Source organism: Camelina sativa, chromosome 10 (assembly GCF_000633955.1).
Source record: "Camelina sativa cultivar DH55 chromosome 10, Cs, whole genome shotgun sequence".
NCBI lineage: Eukaryota > Viridiplantae > Streptophyta > Magnoliopsida > Brassicales > Brassicaceae > Camelina > Camelina sativa.
This window is the reverse complement of record NC_025694.1, coordinates 20,238,591-20,255,416: the sequence shown is the minus strand read 5'-3', so window position 1 is coordinate 20,255,416 and position 16,826 is coordinate 20,238,591. Positions and strand designations below refer to the sequence as shown.

The window sequence follows — 16,826 nt, the reverse complement described above, 5'->3', positions numbered from 1 at the left end:
TGTCAACAGTTGTACACTTTTTCTTTGGACAGTTAATGTAACGAAAATAATTATTATAAAATTGAACAAACACCAGTGTAAATTTGTAATATTTGTAGTGTTGAACTATACTCGGATAATAGATTCTAATGAATATATATTCCTAATGTGTAGTTGCGTAGGGTTTTGTGGGCAAAATTTTGTAATGAAGACTTATGAAATTCCTTGTAATGAATATGGACGAGTAATACAATAATCAGGTGACTGATTAAAATTTCAAAAGCAGCATATAGTGTAAATGGGCAGATACGTTTTACCTCTAAAGCATAACTTTTGAGCCCACATATCTCCCTTACCACCCAGGAAATTTCATCTCTCCTGCAACTTTCTTCATATTCCCCCTATAGGTCGTGTATCATCATAACACACATAGATCCTTTATCACTATGTAGCATCCCACTTGTTAAAAGGGAAAACCCGATTGTTTTTTTCACTTTCTGTGAACTTAAGGATGTGGCGAATGCCTCTTAAAGGTAACATTTAAATTTGGTTATTATGACGCTTACAAGTTACAATGACTTTATTGTTGGTACAAGGTGCCCTTTGCCTGTCTCCAATGTGGTTGTAAATAGTATTGCACCATTGACTCCAGAAGTGGAGAAGTTCTCATATCGAATCTCTTACTCTTCGTAGCCATGAACCGCTGGAGACGAAGAGGATTCCTGATGTGAGTTTTCAAACCTCTCAAGATAAAAATAATTCATGTTTGTTTACTTTATTGCGTGAAGAAGTGTGGGGATGGAGCTTTGTATATATCAGAAGTTAAATCAAGCACGATTGTATGTGTCGACAGGGATTAAAAGATGTCTAACTGTCTTTGTAGGTTCTCTTGTTTTTTGGTTATTTATGTCTTGTTATTAATTTAGTGATGTTGCGTCTTTGTTCTTACATTTCATTATGTTATGTATGACACTTCATTTTATAGTCATTCAATCTATCTTCTAAGATTTGTTAAAAAAGTTTAAATGATATTAGTATAGTACTCGTTTAAATCACACATAAGACCACCAACTCCATCGGGAGTTTGTTCCCAGCGTATATAAACCAAAAAAAATAATAAAATATGAGAAAGTATGAGAGAGGAAGAAAAATGTGAAACAACGTTTCTCAAACTACAGATTGCGAGAACCCCATTAGAAACTATGAGCACACATGTCATATTTCTATTTATCAGTTTGGTTTACAAAAATAAAACTTAAGAATACTAAAAATAAAATTCAAAAATATTAATATTGTATTGTTGAGATACCCAAATAATACAGTCTATAATTATGATTATGGTACTGTATAGCTTTTTAATAAAATACTATCATTTAAAAAAAATCTAACAATAAAATTTATTGTTATATTTTTTAAAAAAATTATTTTATTTGAGATAATATTTATTTTTAATTCTTCTGTAAATCTATTAGCCTTTTTGAATACTAATTATTTTATAATATTATAGTATTTTATGTTTGACGTATATTACAGTTTTATAATGCTTATTTGTTGCATTTTTATCATTATTTTGTGAAATATGAAATAGTAATTTTAATATTATAATTGTGAACAAATAAAAATTATCAATTTGTCATCTATATAAATTTAGTTTTACCAATGTGGAAATTAAAACACACTTTTTTTATAGATTGAGTAATATATCTTCGTTTTAAAAAATCCAAATCACAACATATGGAGAAAAAAATCTGCATTTTATTAATCTTAAGTATTATATGAAAATTTAAAACAATTTGTAAATAACAGAAAATAAAGATGAGAGGAGAATCAAAATTTGAAATCTTAACAAAATCTTCAAAATTTAGTTATTAAAAATAATTATATTGTGTACTTGGATATAAAATCTTAGTTTTTGAAATTCTGATTGTTTTATATTTTTTTAAAAAAAATATTTAGTAATTTTCGTCCATAATTTACTAGAGAGAGAAATTTTTTTTTTTCAAGATTTTTTTATATTTGATCTGTTAGCGTTTTTTTATTTTTTATTAATTCTTTATTTAATTAATTAACTAACTGAAATTAATTTTTTCTAATAGCAATTGAATGTAATTGTTTTACACATTTTAAGGTTAGTTTCATATTTGTACTTCTCAAGGATAAATACTAACATTTTAGGTTTAATGGTTGGCAGATTATTGCTGTAAAAAAAAATGGTTGCAGGTTATTTAGTTCAAAATATATGGACCAAAAATGTCATATATTATTGGCTTGATTTAGCCTTTGGCATTTTATTTCTATTTGGTATGGTTAAGTTCAGCAGATATTTCAATTTATTGGGTTTTCAGGTTTTGAAAAATGAATCCATAGTATCCAAACTAAAACCTAATTGTCAACTCTGTCTGATTTTTTTTTTTATTATTCAGGCTTAATTAGTTGATGTGTTGATAAATTTCTTTTTAGAATCTATACTATAAATTTTGAAAATTATCTTAAGAAATATATAATTAGTTAATTTTCATTGTAATAAGAAAAAGAATAAGAAAGTTCGAATTAATAAAGTCGTTCTCAATAAATTTAAAAGCTGAAGAAGCTTTGAAGAGAGTCGACAGAGACTAGAGTGTGTAGCCACAACGCAGACCTATGCTTGATAAAGAAGTTATAACCTAAAAAAAAACATAAATACTCAAAAGCTCTGAAATTTTCAAATACTCAAAAGTTTCTTACAAGTGGTCCTCCTCCATACTTATTCGGTTATTCCCCATATTTATTTTTACTTTTTCTTATTATCTTTTACAATTCTCACATGAAATTTAACACTTAGAGGAGCCAGTGATAGTTGACCAACACAAACCATCTTCATCACAAGAAACTGGTGTGTTGTCCTCTGGGACTTACCTGCTCAAAAAGCTGACAAGATCGAGATTTCAATGTCCACCAGAATCTTTGTCTCTCTCTCCATATATTCTATATATCTATATCTCTCATTATTACTTCTCTACTTATATACAACCACATTGTCTTGTTTAGAGTCCCAAAAACACAAGTGAAGTTAAGGAAGATCATCAAGTCCAGAAGTCAAGAATGCCAAGAAACGTCTATGAACCTTTGAAGGTACTGTAAAACATCACTTCTCTCTTTGGTTCAGACACAAACATTCTTCTTTTTTTTACTTTCCAACATTGTAACCTCGTTTTTGGTTTTGTGACAGACATATTTCCTCCAGGTTAACATCAACTGCCAAGGATGTAAGAGGAAAGTGAAGAAAACACTGAGAAAAGTTGAAGGTGCGAATAAACAGAACATAAGATCTTTAATCTTATAGGTTGGTCCAAGTAGTGTTTTTTATGAGTTTTTGTCCCATGGTTCTTGGTTTCAGGTGTTTACTCTGTTGATATAGACACAGATCAGCAAGTAGTGATTGTTAGAGGTAACTTAGATCCAGAGATTTTGGTCAAGAAGTTGAGCAGAATAGGGAAACATGCTCAGCCCATGTTCTTGACCCCTTACCATCAAGCTGGTCTTAACCAAGAGAACAGAAGCTTGGGGAACACACAAAACTTCGGAAGAAATCTCAACAATGTCCCAAGTTATGAAAGGCAGAGTCATAATCAGAGTGATGAAGAGATGATGATGATGAACATGAAACCTGTGATGATGAACGATGCAGATTACATTGATCTGAGCAATTCACCTGAAGATTTCCAAGAGCTATTTGGGGAGATACCGCAAAGACACAACAGCTATGAAGAGGTGAAACCAAATCTGATGAGGGACATGGATCTTGGATATTCTACTGCATACCCTGCAGCAGAAGCAATGAATATGCAGAGTGGAGGAAGAGTGAACAATATGATGATGAATGAGAGAGCTTTCCGGGGCCAGATGATGAACGGTCAATCTCTTGTTCCTCAGTCTATGAATTATGAACAGTTCAGCTCAAGACCACTTCAGTCTATGAATCATGAACAGTTCAGCTCAAGGCCACTTCATGGCTTTTACTACTGACTGAAGTTAGCGTAACTAGATATATGTGTTTTCACTCCTTGGTTTCATTTCAAGCATATTAGTATAGTCTTTTTGTGTTTGGTTCAGTGTTTGTTAAGAACGTGGAAGAACAGAGCTCTGTTCCTACATTAGCTAAAAACTATACTTAAATGGTAACAATCTTAACGCTAAATGATCAGCATAGAGCTATATATGCACCCCATATCATCAAATTCTCTTCAGAAATCCAAGTATTCCAATCCCCAGGGTTATGGCCTTTGAGCTTCATTTAGTACACAGTTATGTGGACACAGTTAACTTAAACATGCATATGAGCAAATACCAACAAATATGAAACATGATTAGATCTTCATTAGGCCCTCTAGTTGCACGCCCATAAAGAAGACAAGGCGCTGTTAAAGATTTGCAAGAGATGAATGCATACCTTCACTCCGTCTTTTGTTGTTAACGTATTAACACTAACAAAATGATGAACTATAAGTATCCAAACAAAACAGCCAAAAACCCATCTGTCTAACCACTGTTTAAACGCTTTATAAGAGCTCTTGCACATCCTCTTACTCTAAAGTCTGAAAGGTTTTATATGCATAAAAGAATCGTGCAGCATAATTAATGTAGCCCCATAATCATCTATGTTTTTTTATTTGAGATAAATATGTTACATTTCCACCTGCTTCAGCTGTATCTCTCAGCTTTCAGTTCAACATTTGGTTTACGAATCTCACCCTGGCTTTGTATTAATCTAATCTCCAAACTGCTCGAGGTGGGATCATACCCCGCCCGTTTGTAATCATCTAGTGTTCTTCGCAATAGCGCCTACACACCATTACAGAGTTATTCAATCATTAGTTTCCATGTCTTCCAAATAACAATTAGCACACACAGGTAAAAGACTTACCTGCAACGTTGAAACTGCAAGCTCAGCTGCCTTGTCAAGGTTGTCAGGGTATTTCTACATATTAAAATTATTTAAACAATAAACGTCAAAGCGTATAAGGACAATCAGATAGACAATATTTTGCTTTCATAAGGAAATCAAGAAGCATTACATTACTCCAACCAAGTAGAAGAGCAGTCATGAGATCTCCTGTTCCCTGCAAGTGGTGTATCCGAAAGAGCTTAAAACTTCAACATTTAACAAAAACAATGTAGAAACAGAAGTGAAAACCATATGATTGGTATTTTATTAGCATGTTCCAAATTCCGGCATCAAGGAAACTTTCATCTTGGCCTTAACATGTCAGTACCACTGGAACAAAACGCTCCTACTTGCCAAGCACTAGCAACCCACTCTGTACTTCATCTGTACAAACTTAAACTACATTTATGCTAACATTTAAATGCCTGGAAGTTCTGAAGTGAGTACCGTAAAATAAGCAGGGATTTTGTGTATTTCAATCTTGAATTGCTCAGGCTTCAGACCCTGAGGTTGAAAAAAACTAAGATCAGTTTACTCGGAAAAGGACTAGAAAAGCAATTGTAAGCCACTTTACATACTCAGGCTACCAAAAAAGCTATACTTTTCCAAAAACTTACCTTTCCTTTTTGATGGCTTCCAATAAGCAATAGAATGCCTCCTATAATAATGCTAGTGATCACCACCTGCCAACCATTAAAATCATTGAGTTTTTATAGAAATAGTAAAGCTAATCTTGAATGGTTGCACACTATGCAAAGTAGCTTCTCAACTCTCTACAGATGGAGATCATAACCAACACGAAATTATTTGGAAACCCATTTAGGCAGCTCAAGAATACAAACCTTTGAAGGACCAGCTGCATGAAGAATCGCACAAGCTTCCCTGCCATCTTCCTCAGAATTTATCCTGTACATTTATTTCGGACTGTGATGTTTGGAGCCATAACAGGAGAAAATATCAAACATTGGGGATTCCCGATGTGTTGTGCTCATACTTTTCACTACTAATATAACTATCAGCTAACTCATGCAAAGAGCTAAATCTCACTCTCATGTGAGCATGAACTTCATAGGAGCAAAAGATATGAACTGATGATCTAGGAAAACCACTTCAAACACAATTCCATTCCATGAGACCTCATTGGCTAATAGAATGCAAGTTTCGCTAATAATCAAGTACCTTAATCCTGTTAACTTCTCTGCCTCGAACTGATTAGGAGTCAACATAGAAGCCAGGGGAACAACCTAACCACAAAATAATACCATCAGGAGATTTCACATCAACTATTCTTACAAATATAGGCAATGGATTGCCAGATTAGGAAAACAAATCTTTGAACTCAGTGAATGAATCGTTTATGCTGAGAATAAGGGTCGTATATAAAGTATAAAAGTACATAACCACATTTCTTTTAGTCACATTTTACCTTTTCACGATATACATGTACCAATTCTTCAGGCACATACAACTTTCCTTCATCGCCCATCACCGGATCACATACTAATAAGAATAGACTTAAATTAGCATAATTTAACCATTGAGATCTTGGTCATATATCAGATCATGCCTTCACTACAGAGAAACATAACTACATCTTTGTTTTAATACTTCCAAGGTATCCAAAACACAGAAACCTTCAAGGGAGTAAATAGAGAAAGCAAAAGGATTTTGCGGGTGTAGTAGTGCACTCACCATATGTAAGATTTGGGTTTATAGTGCGAAGCTTATTGATAACCTTCAAAATTGTATCCAGGAACGACACTGATCCAATATATCCTGTATTTTAAAAACATAAAAAGCACTGCTTCTTTTAAAAAAGAACTTCCCACCAAAAGCATTGTCAAACTCAGATTTGACCCAACAACGATACAACAGCATTTGAAGCATAAGAGGCATTTAGTGTTCAAAGTGAGAACCTGTTAATACATGAGTGTAGAACAACAAATCGTTTGCTTCAAGACCTTCAATCAAATCCCACAATTGTTCACCATTCAAAACCTGTCCTTTGAATGTAGGATACCCTGGAAAATAAATAATTTAGTACAGCAGCCAAATCAGTAGTTTTGCATACTCCAATCCTGAAAACACTATAAACACTTGTTTCAAGAACATTAGGCTCTACTCTACATTACTGTGAATGAATCTTACCCGTATGATTCGAGAATTGTACAGAGTTAACTGGATCCACATCATACCCCAACAATTGAAGAGGAAACACAGCTGATTTGTTACCAACATATCCCTAAAATGTAAACGGCATCACAATATTGGCCAACACAAAGTTAACAAAAAAAAAAAATGGTACAACTCTTAAGTACATGAACAGGTGTTTCATTGTCAATAAAATCAATCATAGTACTCTCATAGAATAGAACCAATAAACACAAGACTATCCTCAAAAATTGGTAAATTAAGGAACCGAGTATAACTATCCTTCAATTCAATAAAGTCTAAACCTTTATGTAAAAATTCAGCAAAAGTGATCAAGTAGAATCTTTTTATCACTAATACATTCAAAAGCTTACATATTTATACCAAAATTCAGGTTCAATTGCATAAAGCTCTGTTCTTTCTTGTTGAAACCAACAAATCAAGATTGAAAAATTTATACAATAAAAGAAGTAATCTTAAAGGGTCGATATAGAAGAACCTGAACAGTGTGGGACTGGATACTAAGAACACGACCAGTGTCTGAAGGAAGAGCGAGAGATAGAACAGGAGGCGTCGTCATTCTCCAATTTCTCGATCTTTTTTTTACTAAAGCATCAATCAAAAACAACAACACAAATATAAATATCGAATTAAATAAACACAGCCAGGATTAAATTTATAATTTGATTCAAGGTTTGAGCAAAACCGGAGATTTCGATTAAGGTTGAAGTGATGATTCAGAGATCGACGAAGAGAAGTGGTTGTTGTTGTCGGGAGGGAGAATGGCATCAGGAGCTGACCTTTAAAGATTAGCCTTTGTTTGATCCATAAGACTTTTTTAAGTGTGCAACTCCACTGTTTAATAACCGGACCAAAACCAGTTCGTCGATGAGATTCGGTTTGGTTTCTACAGTAAACCGGACCTGAAAATAAGGTTCTAAAACCGGCGGCGAGAGAATAAATTAACGAAGTTGTGACTTCTGGATATCAGGGTTACGTTTTTTCGTCAAGTCAATATCTCTATTTGTTTTCTTTTTTTTTCTAATTTTTTTCAAATATATATATGATAATAAAGAGCTATAATTATTGATAAACTAAATGTTAATGAGCTAAGTGAGACGACAAAAAACAAAAAGAAAGAGTTAAATGTTAATTAGCATTTTTTTCCTCTTGGTTGTTGTTTTGGTACTACTTTAATTAATGTTATGTAATTTATTTTTTTGTTAAACCATATGATTACTCTTTATCTCTCTTTTATGTGCTTTAGGAAACACCGTGACTTACAAATAAGGAAGGTATCTTGATGATGAGCTTTTTTTTTCTTTTTTTTTTGAATAAATGTTAAATTATATTTAAAATGAAAAATACTTTGGTACAACTAGTACAGCATATTTATTATAAGTTTTGAAAAACTAAACTTTAATACATTAAACTACTAAACTCGAGTGGCAAACCAAGCTTGCAGTCCAGTTTCATAGCGCCGATCCCCCAAGTCCAATAGCTAAGAGTTGGTCCCTCATGTGTCTATCAATCGCGTGAGCTTATACTTGTGGAAAGTATTAATTAAGTTGTCAATCTGTCACTGTCATGATACGAAGAACATAATTAAGGCCAATCAATCCAAACCCGACAACTTGCTTCAAATAATCTGCTTAACATCACTTACCAACCGAGAGGAAGCTTTCAAAATGTATAATGTGATTTTTTGATATTTTTTTGACATCTGAAAATATAATGTGATTTCTGTTGGAGTAAAACTAGAAATTTCAAATTTTCTGGAAATTTACATGAAGAACATATGCATTTAATTTTTGTAGAATACATTTTTAATATATGTATAAGAATTGATAGACACCATCATTAATTTATTCACTTAAACAATTTTTTTCTATAGCTGTAGCAAAGAATACCTTTAAAAACGATTAAAATGACCGAAGAGAATACCTTTCAGTTGAAACGAACGTTAACTAGTGGTTTCTTTCTTAACATAAAACCAAATGAAGAAGAAAAAACTAATGGTTAGTTCATTGGTAAAATAATTATTTACAACAACAAAATAAAATTATAGCAGAAAAGAATTTGAATTTTAGTTCTGAAATTTTTTAAGAGAATAATATAAACAAAATTAAAGGTATTTTAAAATTTACAAAATATTAAAACTAAGAAAATCAAAATAAAATCGTTTATTTGGCAAAAATGTCAACGGTAAATCACTTTTTTTTTTAATGGTTCACGGCCGCTTCATTTTATTTCCTGACTGTCTCTTTGAACCTCCGAATTCATTTGAATAATTTATGCATCAGTACTCTACTCGATCCTCCAACCAACTAGAACACTGATGAATTCGGAGAATCATGCAAATGGAATCAAAGCCACGAATAATATTTTTTTTTTTTTTTAAGAACCATAAATGCATATTTTGTATAAAGGGTTGTATTAATGCATACTTCAAATGATGGAAATTTGGGATAGGACAAAAGCTAGAATAAAATTTCTCGTAGATATGGCGACGGAGTATATTTGGATAACCGCCTAACAGAATTGAATATATAACATACGTACCTGGTCATTATTATTAAGATAATCTTGGCGACTACTGATTGCTTTTTAAATTAGCAAGAAAAAAAGCTATGAGCAAATGTATCGAGATGGACCGACTTTTTCACGTTTATTCTTTTCAACATAATTAATTAATTAAATTTCAACGTTAAGACTTTATTTTAAAAAAAAATAGGAATCTCCAGAGAATTTCAAAGTTTCACACACCAATCAAAAAACTTTAACCAAACCTCCTCAACATATAAAAAGATAGCACATGCTTTGTGAGATCTATACAATTAAAACAATAAAGGAAAAAAAAAATGGGAAACACTATAATGGTGAGGAGAAACAAGGTGAAAGTTATGAAGATCAACGGTGATATTTTCCAGCTCAAAACTCCGGTAACAGCGAGTGACGCCACGAAGGAGTATCCCGGACATGTGCTGCTAGACCCGGAGACCGTGAAACGGTTAGGAGTTCGCGCCAAACCGCTAGAGCCAAATAAGATCTTAAGGCCGAATAAAACGTATTTTCTGGTGGAACTTTCGTTGGTTGATAAGAGGAATAAGCTTCCATACCGGAGAGTTATGTCTGGTAATATACATGTTGGCGCCAAGGAGCGTCTGGAGATGTTAATGCTTTCTAGGAGAACGGTTTCCGACATCGGTGTCGGTAGTTTAGAATGTGGAGATGGGCCTGGACCTGGGCCGACGAGGGTGACACTAAGGCTACCTAGGTCTCACATCACGAAGTTAATGGGAGAATGCCAAGATGCTTCCGAGGTCGCGGCCAGGATTGCAAGAGTTCATTTGGAGAGCTCCGGTAAGATACAAGCCGGAGATAACGATGGCTTACGTCGGAAAATTGGAATATTTGAGAAAAAGAACCATTACAAAGCACATGAGGTAAATGACGTCGGGAACTTGTCAAAATATGTTTACAAAATCTTAGTATATATCAAATTTGAAACCATAGCACACACTAACATAGCACGTATCATTTATATACACATGTAAACGCAAACAATTATGAAATTCACATGTTGGCTTTAAATTCTAAATCGGATCCAACTAAATACTCTGAAACAATTACGTTAACTTGGTTTAAATATTGATCACATGATCACATGATCACATCTAAAGTATTCTCTGTTATGTTGTGCTTCTTTATTTATGGAAAGATTACACATATATCATCAAAATGACCTCTTGTCACATTACTACGTCTACATATACTAGGGTTAGAAATTGCATTTAGTTGCGAACCGTAATTAGATTAAAATAAATTGTTTGCTGTGTCAACTAATATGCAGAAGCACGTAAGTTTCGCAGAGAAAGGAGGGAGAGTAGAGATCGTTGTTTCATAATACATGGCACGATTCAAGGTTTTCCATAGTGTATCTTGGTTAACACACGTGTGAAAAAACTCTCAAAAGTCTATGAAGAGTGATATATAACTCTATGAGGCCGACAAAAAAGAATATGTTTAACATGCGTCCACGGTCCACCAATAATTATTTTTAAAAAGATATGCAAAGCTATCTAACCCCAAATGTATTCCTTTGTTCCTAATTGATCCATGTTTTGAAAGAAAAGGTTTCAAAAAATTACTTGTTCTTTATTCTCATTTCATATTCATGCTATTTCTTACTTAAAAAAAAAAAAAACTTATATAATATTCAATAAAAACAAAATTTAAAATGTCATTTTAAAACATTTCTTAATCTGTGTGAAAATTCAAAAAAGAAAAAAATGGATTAATAAAGAACATAGATCAAGTATGATTTGCTAGAGTAATTAAAACCTTTGATAAAACATACTCGATTAAGTTCTAAGTTGAACTTCTAATCTAACCAACTGGTAATCAAACCGGAAAAGCAAAAAAATCCTTACACAGAATGGTCCAAACCTGTCATCGTCACCTTCATTATTCTCTCAAATGTATAATTTTATTATTATTAGGCTCATTATTTTATTGTCGGCAAATCAGTAGTCTGATTGGAAACATGCTCAACTAAACGATTTTACAAAATCTACATATTATTATCCGGTTAAATTTTAACCAACCAAAAACCAAAATGGTTTAGTTAGTCAACCTTGAAAACCAAAGGAAGCTGGCTTTAATGGAGAGATCCTTCATATCCCAATCTCATTCATCAATCATCAATCATCATCACCTGATCCACTCTTCGTCATCATCCTCCCACTTCAGTGTTGACGCTTTCTTCTAAAAACTCGACCCTTCAGCGATCTTCAAGGTATTTCCATGGCTATCTTGATTTTGATACATATACTTGACTCTCCTCGTTTCATTTGAATTGATCTCTTAGCATCGTTGTTGTTGTGTTGTGTCATGGTGATTAGCGAAATTTACTTGTTGGGTTGATTTTGATTTAAGCTTTATTTATGTGGTTTGAGTTGTGATTGATGATGCAGAGAGGTGTGAGATGGGGACTGTAGTTGAAGGGAAGCTAAGGTTTTGTATGGACAGGGGAGGTACATTCACTGATGTTTACGCTGAGATTCCAGGGCATTCTGATGGTCGTGTGTTGAAGCTTTTATCAGTAGATCCATCCAACTACGATGATGCTCCTGTTGAAGGAATCAGGAGGATACTTGAGGAGTATACAGGGAAGAAGATACCAAGAACGTCTAAGATACCAACTGATAAGATTCAGTGGATCAGGATGGGTACAACTGTGGCAACGAATGCGTTGTTGGAGAGGAAAGGGGAAAGGATAGCTTTGTGTGTTACTAAAGGGTTTAAGGATTTGTTGCAGATTGGTAATCAAGCTAGGCCTGATATTTTTGATCTTACTGTGGCGAAACCGTCGAATCTTTATGAAGAGGTGGTTGAGGTTGATGAAAGAGTTGAGCTTGCGCTTGATGGTGATGATGATGATTCAGGGTCTTTGATTAAAGGAGTTTCTGGTGAGCTTCTTAGAGTTGTGAAGCCGTTTGATGAAGAAGGTTTGAAACCGTTGTTGAAGGGTTTGCTTGATAAAGGGATAAGTTGTTTGGCTGTTGTTTTGATGCACTCGTATACTTTTCCAAAGCATGAGATGGCTGTTGAGAAGTTGGCTTTAGAGTTGGGTTTTAGACATGTGTCCTTGTCTTCTGCGTTGACGCCAATGGTTCGGGCTGTTCCTCGGGGTCTAACAGCCACTGTGGATGCTTACCTGACACCGGTGATTAAAGAGTATTTGTCGGGTTTCATTTCCAAGTTTGATGATGATCTTGGGAAAGTGAATGTTCTATTTATGCAATCTGATGGAGGTCTAGCACCGGAAAGTAGGTTTTCAGGGCACAAAGCTGTGTTATCAGGTCCAGCAGGAGGAGTTGTTGGTTACTCACAGACACTCTTTGGTCTTGAAACTGTAAAACCGCTGATTGGATTTGATATGGGTGGTACATCAACGGATGTTAGCCGTTATGATGGGAGTTATGAGCAAGTGATAGAAACTCAGATTGCTGGGTCAATCATACAAGCGCCACAACTTGACATAAACACTGTTGCTGCTGGTGGTGGGTCGAAGCTGAAGTTTCAGTTTGGTGCTTTCCGGGTAGGACCTGATTCTGTGGGTGCGCACCCAGGTCCAGTTTGTTACAGGAAAGGAGGAGAGCTAGCAGTTACTGATGCAAACCTCGTTTTGGGGTTTGTTATTCCTGATTATTTTCCATCCATCTTTGGGCCTAACGAAGATCAACCCTTAGATGTAGCAGCAACACGAGTAGCATTTGAAAAGCTTGTTGCACAGATTAATTCTTATAGAAAGAGCCAGGATCCATCTGCTAAGGACATGTCAGTGGAGGAAACAGCAATGGGATTTATTAGTGTTGCTAATGAGACAATGTGTCGTCCCATACGTCAACTGACAGAGATGAAAGGTCATGAAACAAAGAATCATGCACTTGCATGCTTTGGAGGTGCTGGACCGCAACATGCTTGCGCAATTGCTAGGTCTTTGGGCATGAAAGAAGTTCTTGTTCACAGATACTGCGGAATTTTGAGTGCTTATGGAATGGGTTTGGCAGATGTTATTGAAGATGCTCAAGAGCCATATTCAGCTGTTTATGGCCCTGAAACTCTTTCAGAGGCCTATAGAAGGGAAAATCTATTACTAGGAGAAGTGAGAAAGAAACTCCAGGAGCAGGGTTTTGAGGATGAAAATATCTCCACTGAGACGTATTTGAATATAAGATATGACGGCACAGATACAGCAATCATGGTAAAGGGTAAGAAAACTGGAGATGGCTCGGCATTTGATTATGCTGCAGAGTTTCTCAAGCTTTTCGAGCAAGAGTATGGATTTAAACTTCAAAACCGAGATCTCCTTATATGTGATGTTCGGGTTAGGGGAATTGGAGTGACTAGTATACTAAAACCACGGGCAGTTGAAGCTGCCCCTGGTACTCCTAAGGTTGAAAGGCTCTACAAGGTTTACTTTGAAGGTGGATGGCATGACACACCGTTGTTCAAGTTGGAGAACTTAGGTTTTGGCCATGAGATTCCTGGCCCTGCGATCATCATGAACGGGAATAGTACAGTTATTGTAGAACCTCAGTGCAAAGCCATCATCACAAAATATGGGAACATTAAAATCGAGGTAGAATCTGCAACTAGCAGTGTAAAGCTTGCAGAGAATGTTGCAGATGTTGTTCAGCTGTCCATCTTTAATCACAGATTCATGGGTATAGCTGAGCAAATGGGAAGAACCTTGCAACGTACTTCCATATCAACAAATATCAAGGAAAGGTTGGATTTTTCTTGCGCCTTGTTTAGTCCTGATGGCGGCTTAGTTGCTAATGCGCCACATGTTCCAGTTCATCTGGGTGCCATGTCGAGTACAGTTCGCTGGCAGCTCAAACATTGGGGTGAAAATCTGAACGAAGGAGATGTTTTAGTAACTAATCATCCGTGCGCCGGTGGTAGCCATTTGCCTGATATAACCGTTATCACGCCTGTTTTTGACAAAGGGAAGCTTGTGTTCTTCGTGGCTAGTAGAGGTCACCATGCAGAAGTTGGAGGCATAACTCCAGGAAGCATGCCCCCGTTCTCAAAGGCTATTTGGGAAGAAGGTGCTGCTATAAAATCGTTTAAAGTTGTTGAAAAAGGTGTTTTCCAGGAAGAAGGAATCGTTAAACTTCTTCAATTCCCTTCTTCTGATGAGACAACAATTGAGATTCCGGGAACCAGAAGGATTCAGGACAATCTGTCGGATCTTCAAGCTCAGATAGCTGCAAACCAAAGAGGAATTGCTCTAATTAAAGAGCTGATTGAGCAATATGGACTTGGAACTGTTCAGGCTTACATGAAATACGTGCAGCTTAACGCAGAAGAAGCAGTGAGAGAAATGCTTAAGTCTGTTGCTATTAGAGTCTCATCGGAAACGCCTAAATCAAGGGTTGGTAATTCCGTGACCATAGAAGAAGAGGATTACATGGATGACGGATCCGTGATTCACTTAAAACTCACAATCGATGCTGACAAAGGAGAAGCCTTCTTCGATTTTACAGGCACAAGCCCGGAAGTCTATGGTAACTGGAATGCCCCAGAAGCAGTTACATCTGCAGCAGTTATTTACTGCCTCCGCTGTCTAGTTAATGTCGACATTCCACTAAACCAAGGCTGCTTAGCTCCGGTTGAAATTCGCATACCCGCTGGTTCTTTCCTGTCTCCAAGCGAGAAAGCAGCTGTTGTTGGAGGCAACGTTCTAACATCCCAGAGAGTTACAGATGTTGTTCTAACTGCTTTCCAGGCTTGTGCTTGTTCCCAAGGATGCATGAATAATCTCACATTTGGAGATGACACGTTTGGATACTATGAGACCATTGGTGGAGGATGCGGAGCTGGACCGACATGGGACGGGACAAGCGGAGTCCAATGCCATATGACTAACACTCGGATGACTGATCCCGAGATCTTCGAGCAAAGGTACTGAACTCTTAATTAACTTGTTAGATTTGTAGCTATATGCTAAGCTATTAAGAAAGCTACAATCCACTACAAACTCAATTAGGATAAGTACAATGTCCTCCACTTAGGGGTGGACATAAGAAGCAAACAAAAACAGATTTAAAAAAAAAACTGAATGGTCAGACCTACTTTTACTTTACTGACACATGGGTTTTACCAGGTACCCTGTTCTGTTGCATAGATTTGGATTGCGAGAGAATAGTGGAGGCAAAGGGTTGCATAAAGGAGGGGATGGATTAGTGAGAGAGATAGAGTTCAGAAAGCCTGTGGTTGTTAGTATCCTCTCAGAGAGACGAGTTCACTCGCCACGTGGATTGAACGGTGGCCAGAACGGAGTTCGTGGAGCAAACTATCTCATCACTAAAGACAAACGGAGAATCTACCTTGGAGGTAAGAATACCGTACACGTGGAAGCCGGTGAAATCCTACAGATTCTTACCCCGGGTGGTGGTGGATTTGGCGCCAGTGTTTAAACGATTCATCTCCTCCTCGTAAGTCTCCTGTAGAACTTCATTACTTCTTCATTGCTCGCATAATCCGCTTAGTGGTTTATGTGTCTTTTTAATCTTTCGGTGTCCCTTGGCCGGACATTCGTTGGAGGGTTTGGCCACTTTGGGTAAATAAGGATCAGATTCTTGATTCAAAAAGAACAAGGTAATGACATTGTTGTGGTGAATAAGTTTAGTAGCTGATGTTATGTTTTTATGTTGTTCTTTAAGTATTCAGACATTGTACAAACACTTCGTTTTAAGTACAGCTTTGTTTTATTCGTTTAGCAAACGAAGCAAAACTGGTCTGTATTATTATAAAAGTTATATAATAATAACAATCTCGAAAATGTTTTATATGAATGTTTGATAACTCTTTTGTAAATTTTTTAATTTTAGATTTTACGCGGCATATTCAAAAGTTCAAACTTATTCAACATCTTTCCGAGTCAAAACGATGAAAATTATTAACTCTACTCATATCTCTGATTTACTTAGGGATTAAAGCTACAACTACAAGAGCTTATATCGAGGAAACAACTCGACGTCTAGTCCGACACATCTTAGGTTACAAATAGTATGAAAATTACGTCACCTACAAATCTTAGGATTCGTTTGTTTGTTTACAGACACAAGAAAACAAAAGTGGTAAGTGAAAAACACTCGAGCGCATTGTATCGGTTCAACTTCAAACCTATACATAGACCCGGATCCGTTCCAAACCCCCACTTTTTATCCGATATAGTAGGGATATTACATTCTCTTCA

At 35.7% G+C, this 16,826-nt stretch overlaps 4 protein-coding genes across 6 annotated transcripts; 3 read left to right on the top strand and 1 right to left on the bottom strand.

Moving 5' to 3' along the window:
- Positions 3,002–4,032, top strand: LOC104719459. The gene is made up of 3 exons (XM_010437396.2): positions 3,002–3,090; positions 3,188–3,263; positions 3,356–4,032. Exons 1-3 carry the CDS (start codon positions 3,061–3,063, stop codon positions 3,982–3,984), a joined length of 735 nt encoding a protein of 244 aa, XP_010435698.1. The 5' UTR covers positions 3,002–3,060; the 3' UTR covers positions 3,985–4,032.
- Positions 4,457–7,868, bottom strand: LOC104719458 (pyridoxal kinase). 2 transcript variants are annotated; one of them, XM_010437394.2, is made up of 13 exons: positions 7,761–7,868; positions 7,554–7,650; positions 7,052–7,145; positions 6,820–6,924; positions 6,596–6,679; positions 6,330–6,403; positions 6,083–6,147; positions 5,746–5,809; positions 5,521–5,586; positions 5,351–5,407; positions 5,034–5,078; positions 4,883–4,936; positions 4,457–4,800 (listed from the first exon to the last, which is right to left on the bottom strand). In XM_010437394.2, the coding sequence occupies exons 1-13, from the start codon at positions 7,841–7,843 to the stop codon at positions 4,660–4,662; spliced, it is 1,029 nt and encodes a 342-aa protein (XP_010435696.1). In that variant the 5' UTR covers positions 7,844–7,868; the 3' UTR covers positions 4,457–4,659. The 2 variants fall into 2 exon arrangements, with proteins under 2 accessions (XP_010435696.1, XP_010435697.1); XM_010437395.2 differs by having other exon boundaries at positions 7,554–7,660; positions 7,761–7,848.
- Positions 9,914–11,582, top strand: LOC104719457 (uncharacterized protein At1g66480). Its single transcript, XM_010437392.1, has 2 exons — positions 9,914–10,500; positions 10,908–11,582. Exons 1-2 carry the CDS (start codon positions 9,916–9,918, stop codon positions 10,959–10,961), a joined length of 639 nt encoding a protein of 212 aa, XP_010435694.1. The 5' UTR covers positions 9,914–9,915; the 3' UTR covers positions 10,962–11,582.
- On the top strand, positions 11,742–16,418 carry LOC104719455 (5-oxoprolinase). 2 transcript variants are annotated; one of them, XM_010437390.1, is made up of 3 exons: positions 11,742–11,852; positions 12,031–15,529; positions 15,732–16,418. In XM_010437390.1, exons 2-3 carry the CDS (start codon positions 12,042–12,044, stop codon positions 16,042–16,044), a joined length of 3,801 nt encoding a protein of 1,266 aa, XP_010435692.1. In that variant the 5' UTR covers positions 11,742–11,852; positions 12,031–12,041; the 3' UTR covers positions 16,045–16,418. The 2 variants fall into 2 exon arrangements, with proteins under 2 accessions (XP_010435692.1, XP_010435693.1); XM_010437391.2 differs by having other exon boundaries at positions 11,761–11,852; positions 12,013–15,529.

Excerpts from the sequence above, each read along its gene's own strand:
- LOC104719457 (XM_010437392.1), top strand. The coding sequence starts at position 9,916 with ATGGGAAACACTATAATGGTGAGGAGAAACAAGGTGAAAGTTATGAAG. Across the intron at positions 10,501-10,907 it reads ACCATTACAAAGCACATGAG|AAGCACGTAAGTTTCGCAGA; the intron begins GTAAATGACGTC and ends ACTAATATGCAG.
- LOC104719455 (XM_010437390.1), top strand. The coding sequence starts at position 12,042 with ATGGGGACTGTAGTTGAAGGGAAGCTAAGGTTTTGTATGGACAGGGGA. Across the intron at positions 15,530-15,731 it reads CCCGAGATCTTCGAGCAAAG|GTACCCTGTTCTGTTGCATA; the intron begins GTACTGAACTCT and ends GGGTTTTACCAG.
- LOC104719459 (XM_010437396.2), top strand. The coding sequence starts at position 3,061 with ATGCCAAGAAACGTCTATGAACCTTTGAAG. Across the intron at positions 3,091-3,187 it reads ACGTCTATGAACCTTTGAAG|ACATATTTCCTCCAGGTTAA; the intron begins GTACTGTAAAAC and ends GTTTTGTGACAG. Across the intron at positions 3,264-3,355 it reads AACACTGAGAAAAGTTGAAG|GTGTTTACTCTGTTGATATA; the intron begins GTGCGAATAAAC and ends TCTTGGTTTCAG.
- LOC104719458 (XM_010437394.2), bottom strand. The coding sequence starts at position 7,843 with ATGCCATTCTCCCTCCCGACAACAACAACCACTTCTCTTCGTCGATCT. Across the intron at positions 6,925-7,051 it reads ACAATTCTCGAATCATACGG|GGTATCCTACATTCAAAGGA; the intron begins GTAAGATTCATT and ends TTTATTTTCCAG. Across the intron at positions 6,404-6,595 it reads AAACCCAAATCTTACATATG|TATGTGATCCGGTGATGGGC; the intron begins GTGAGTGCACTA and ends TATTCTTATTAG.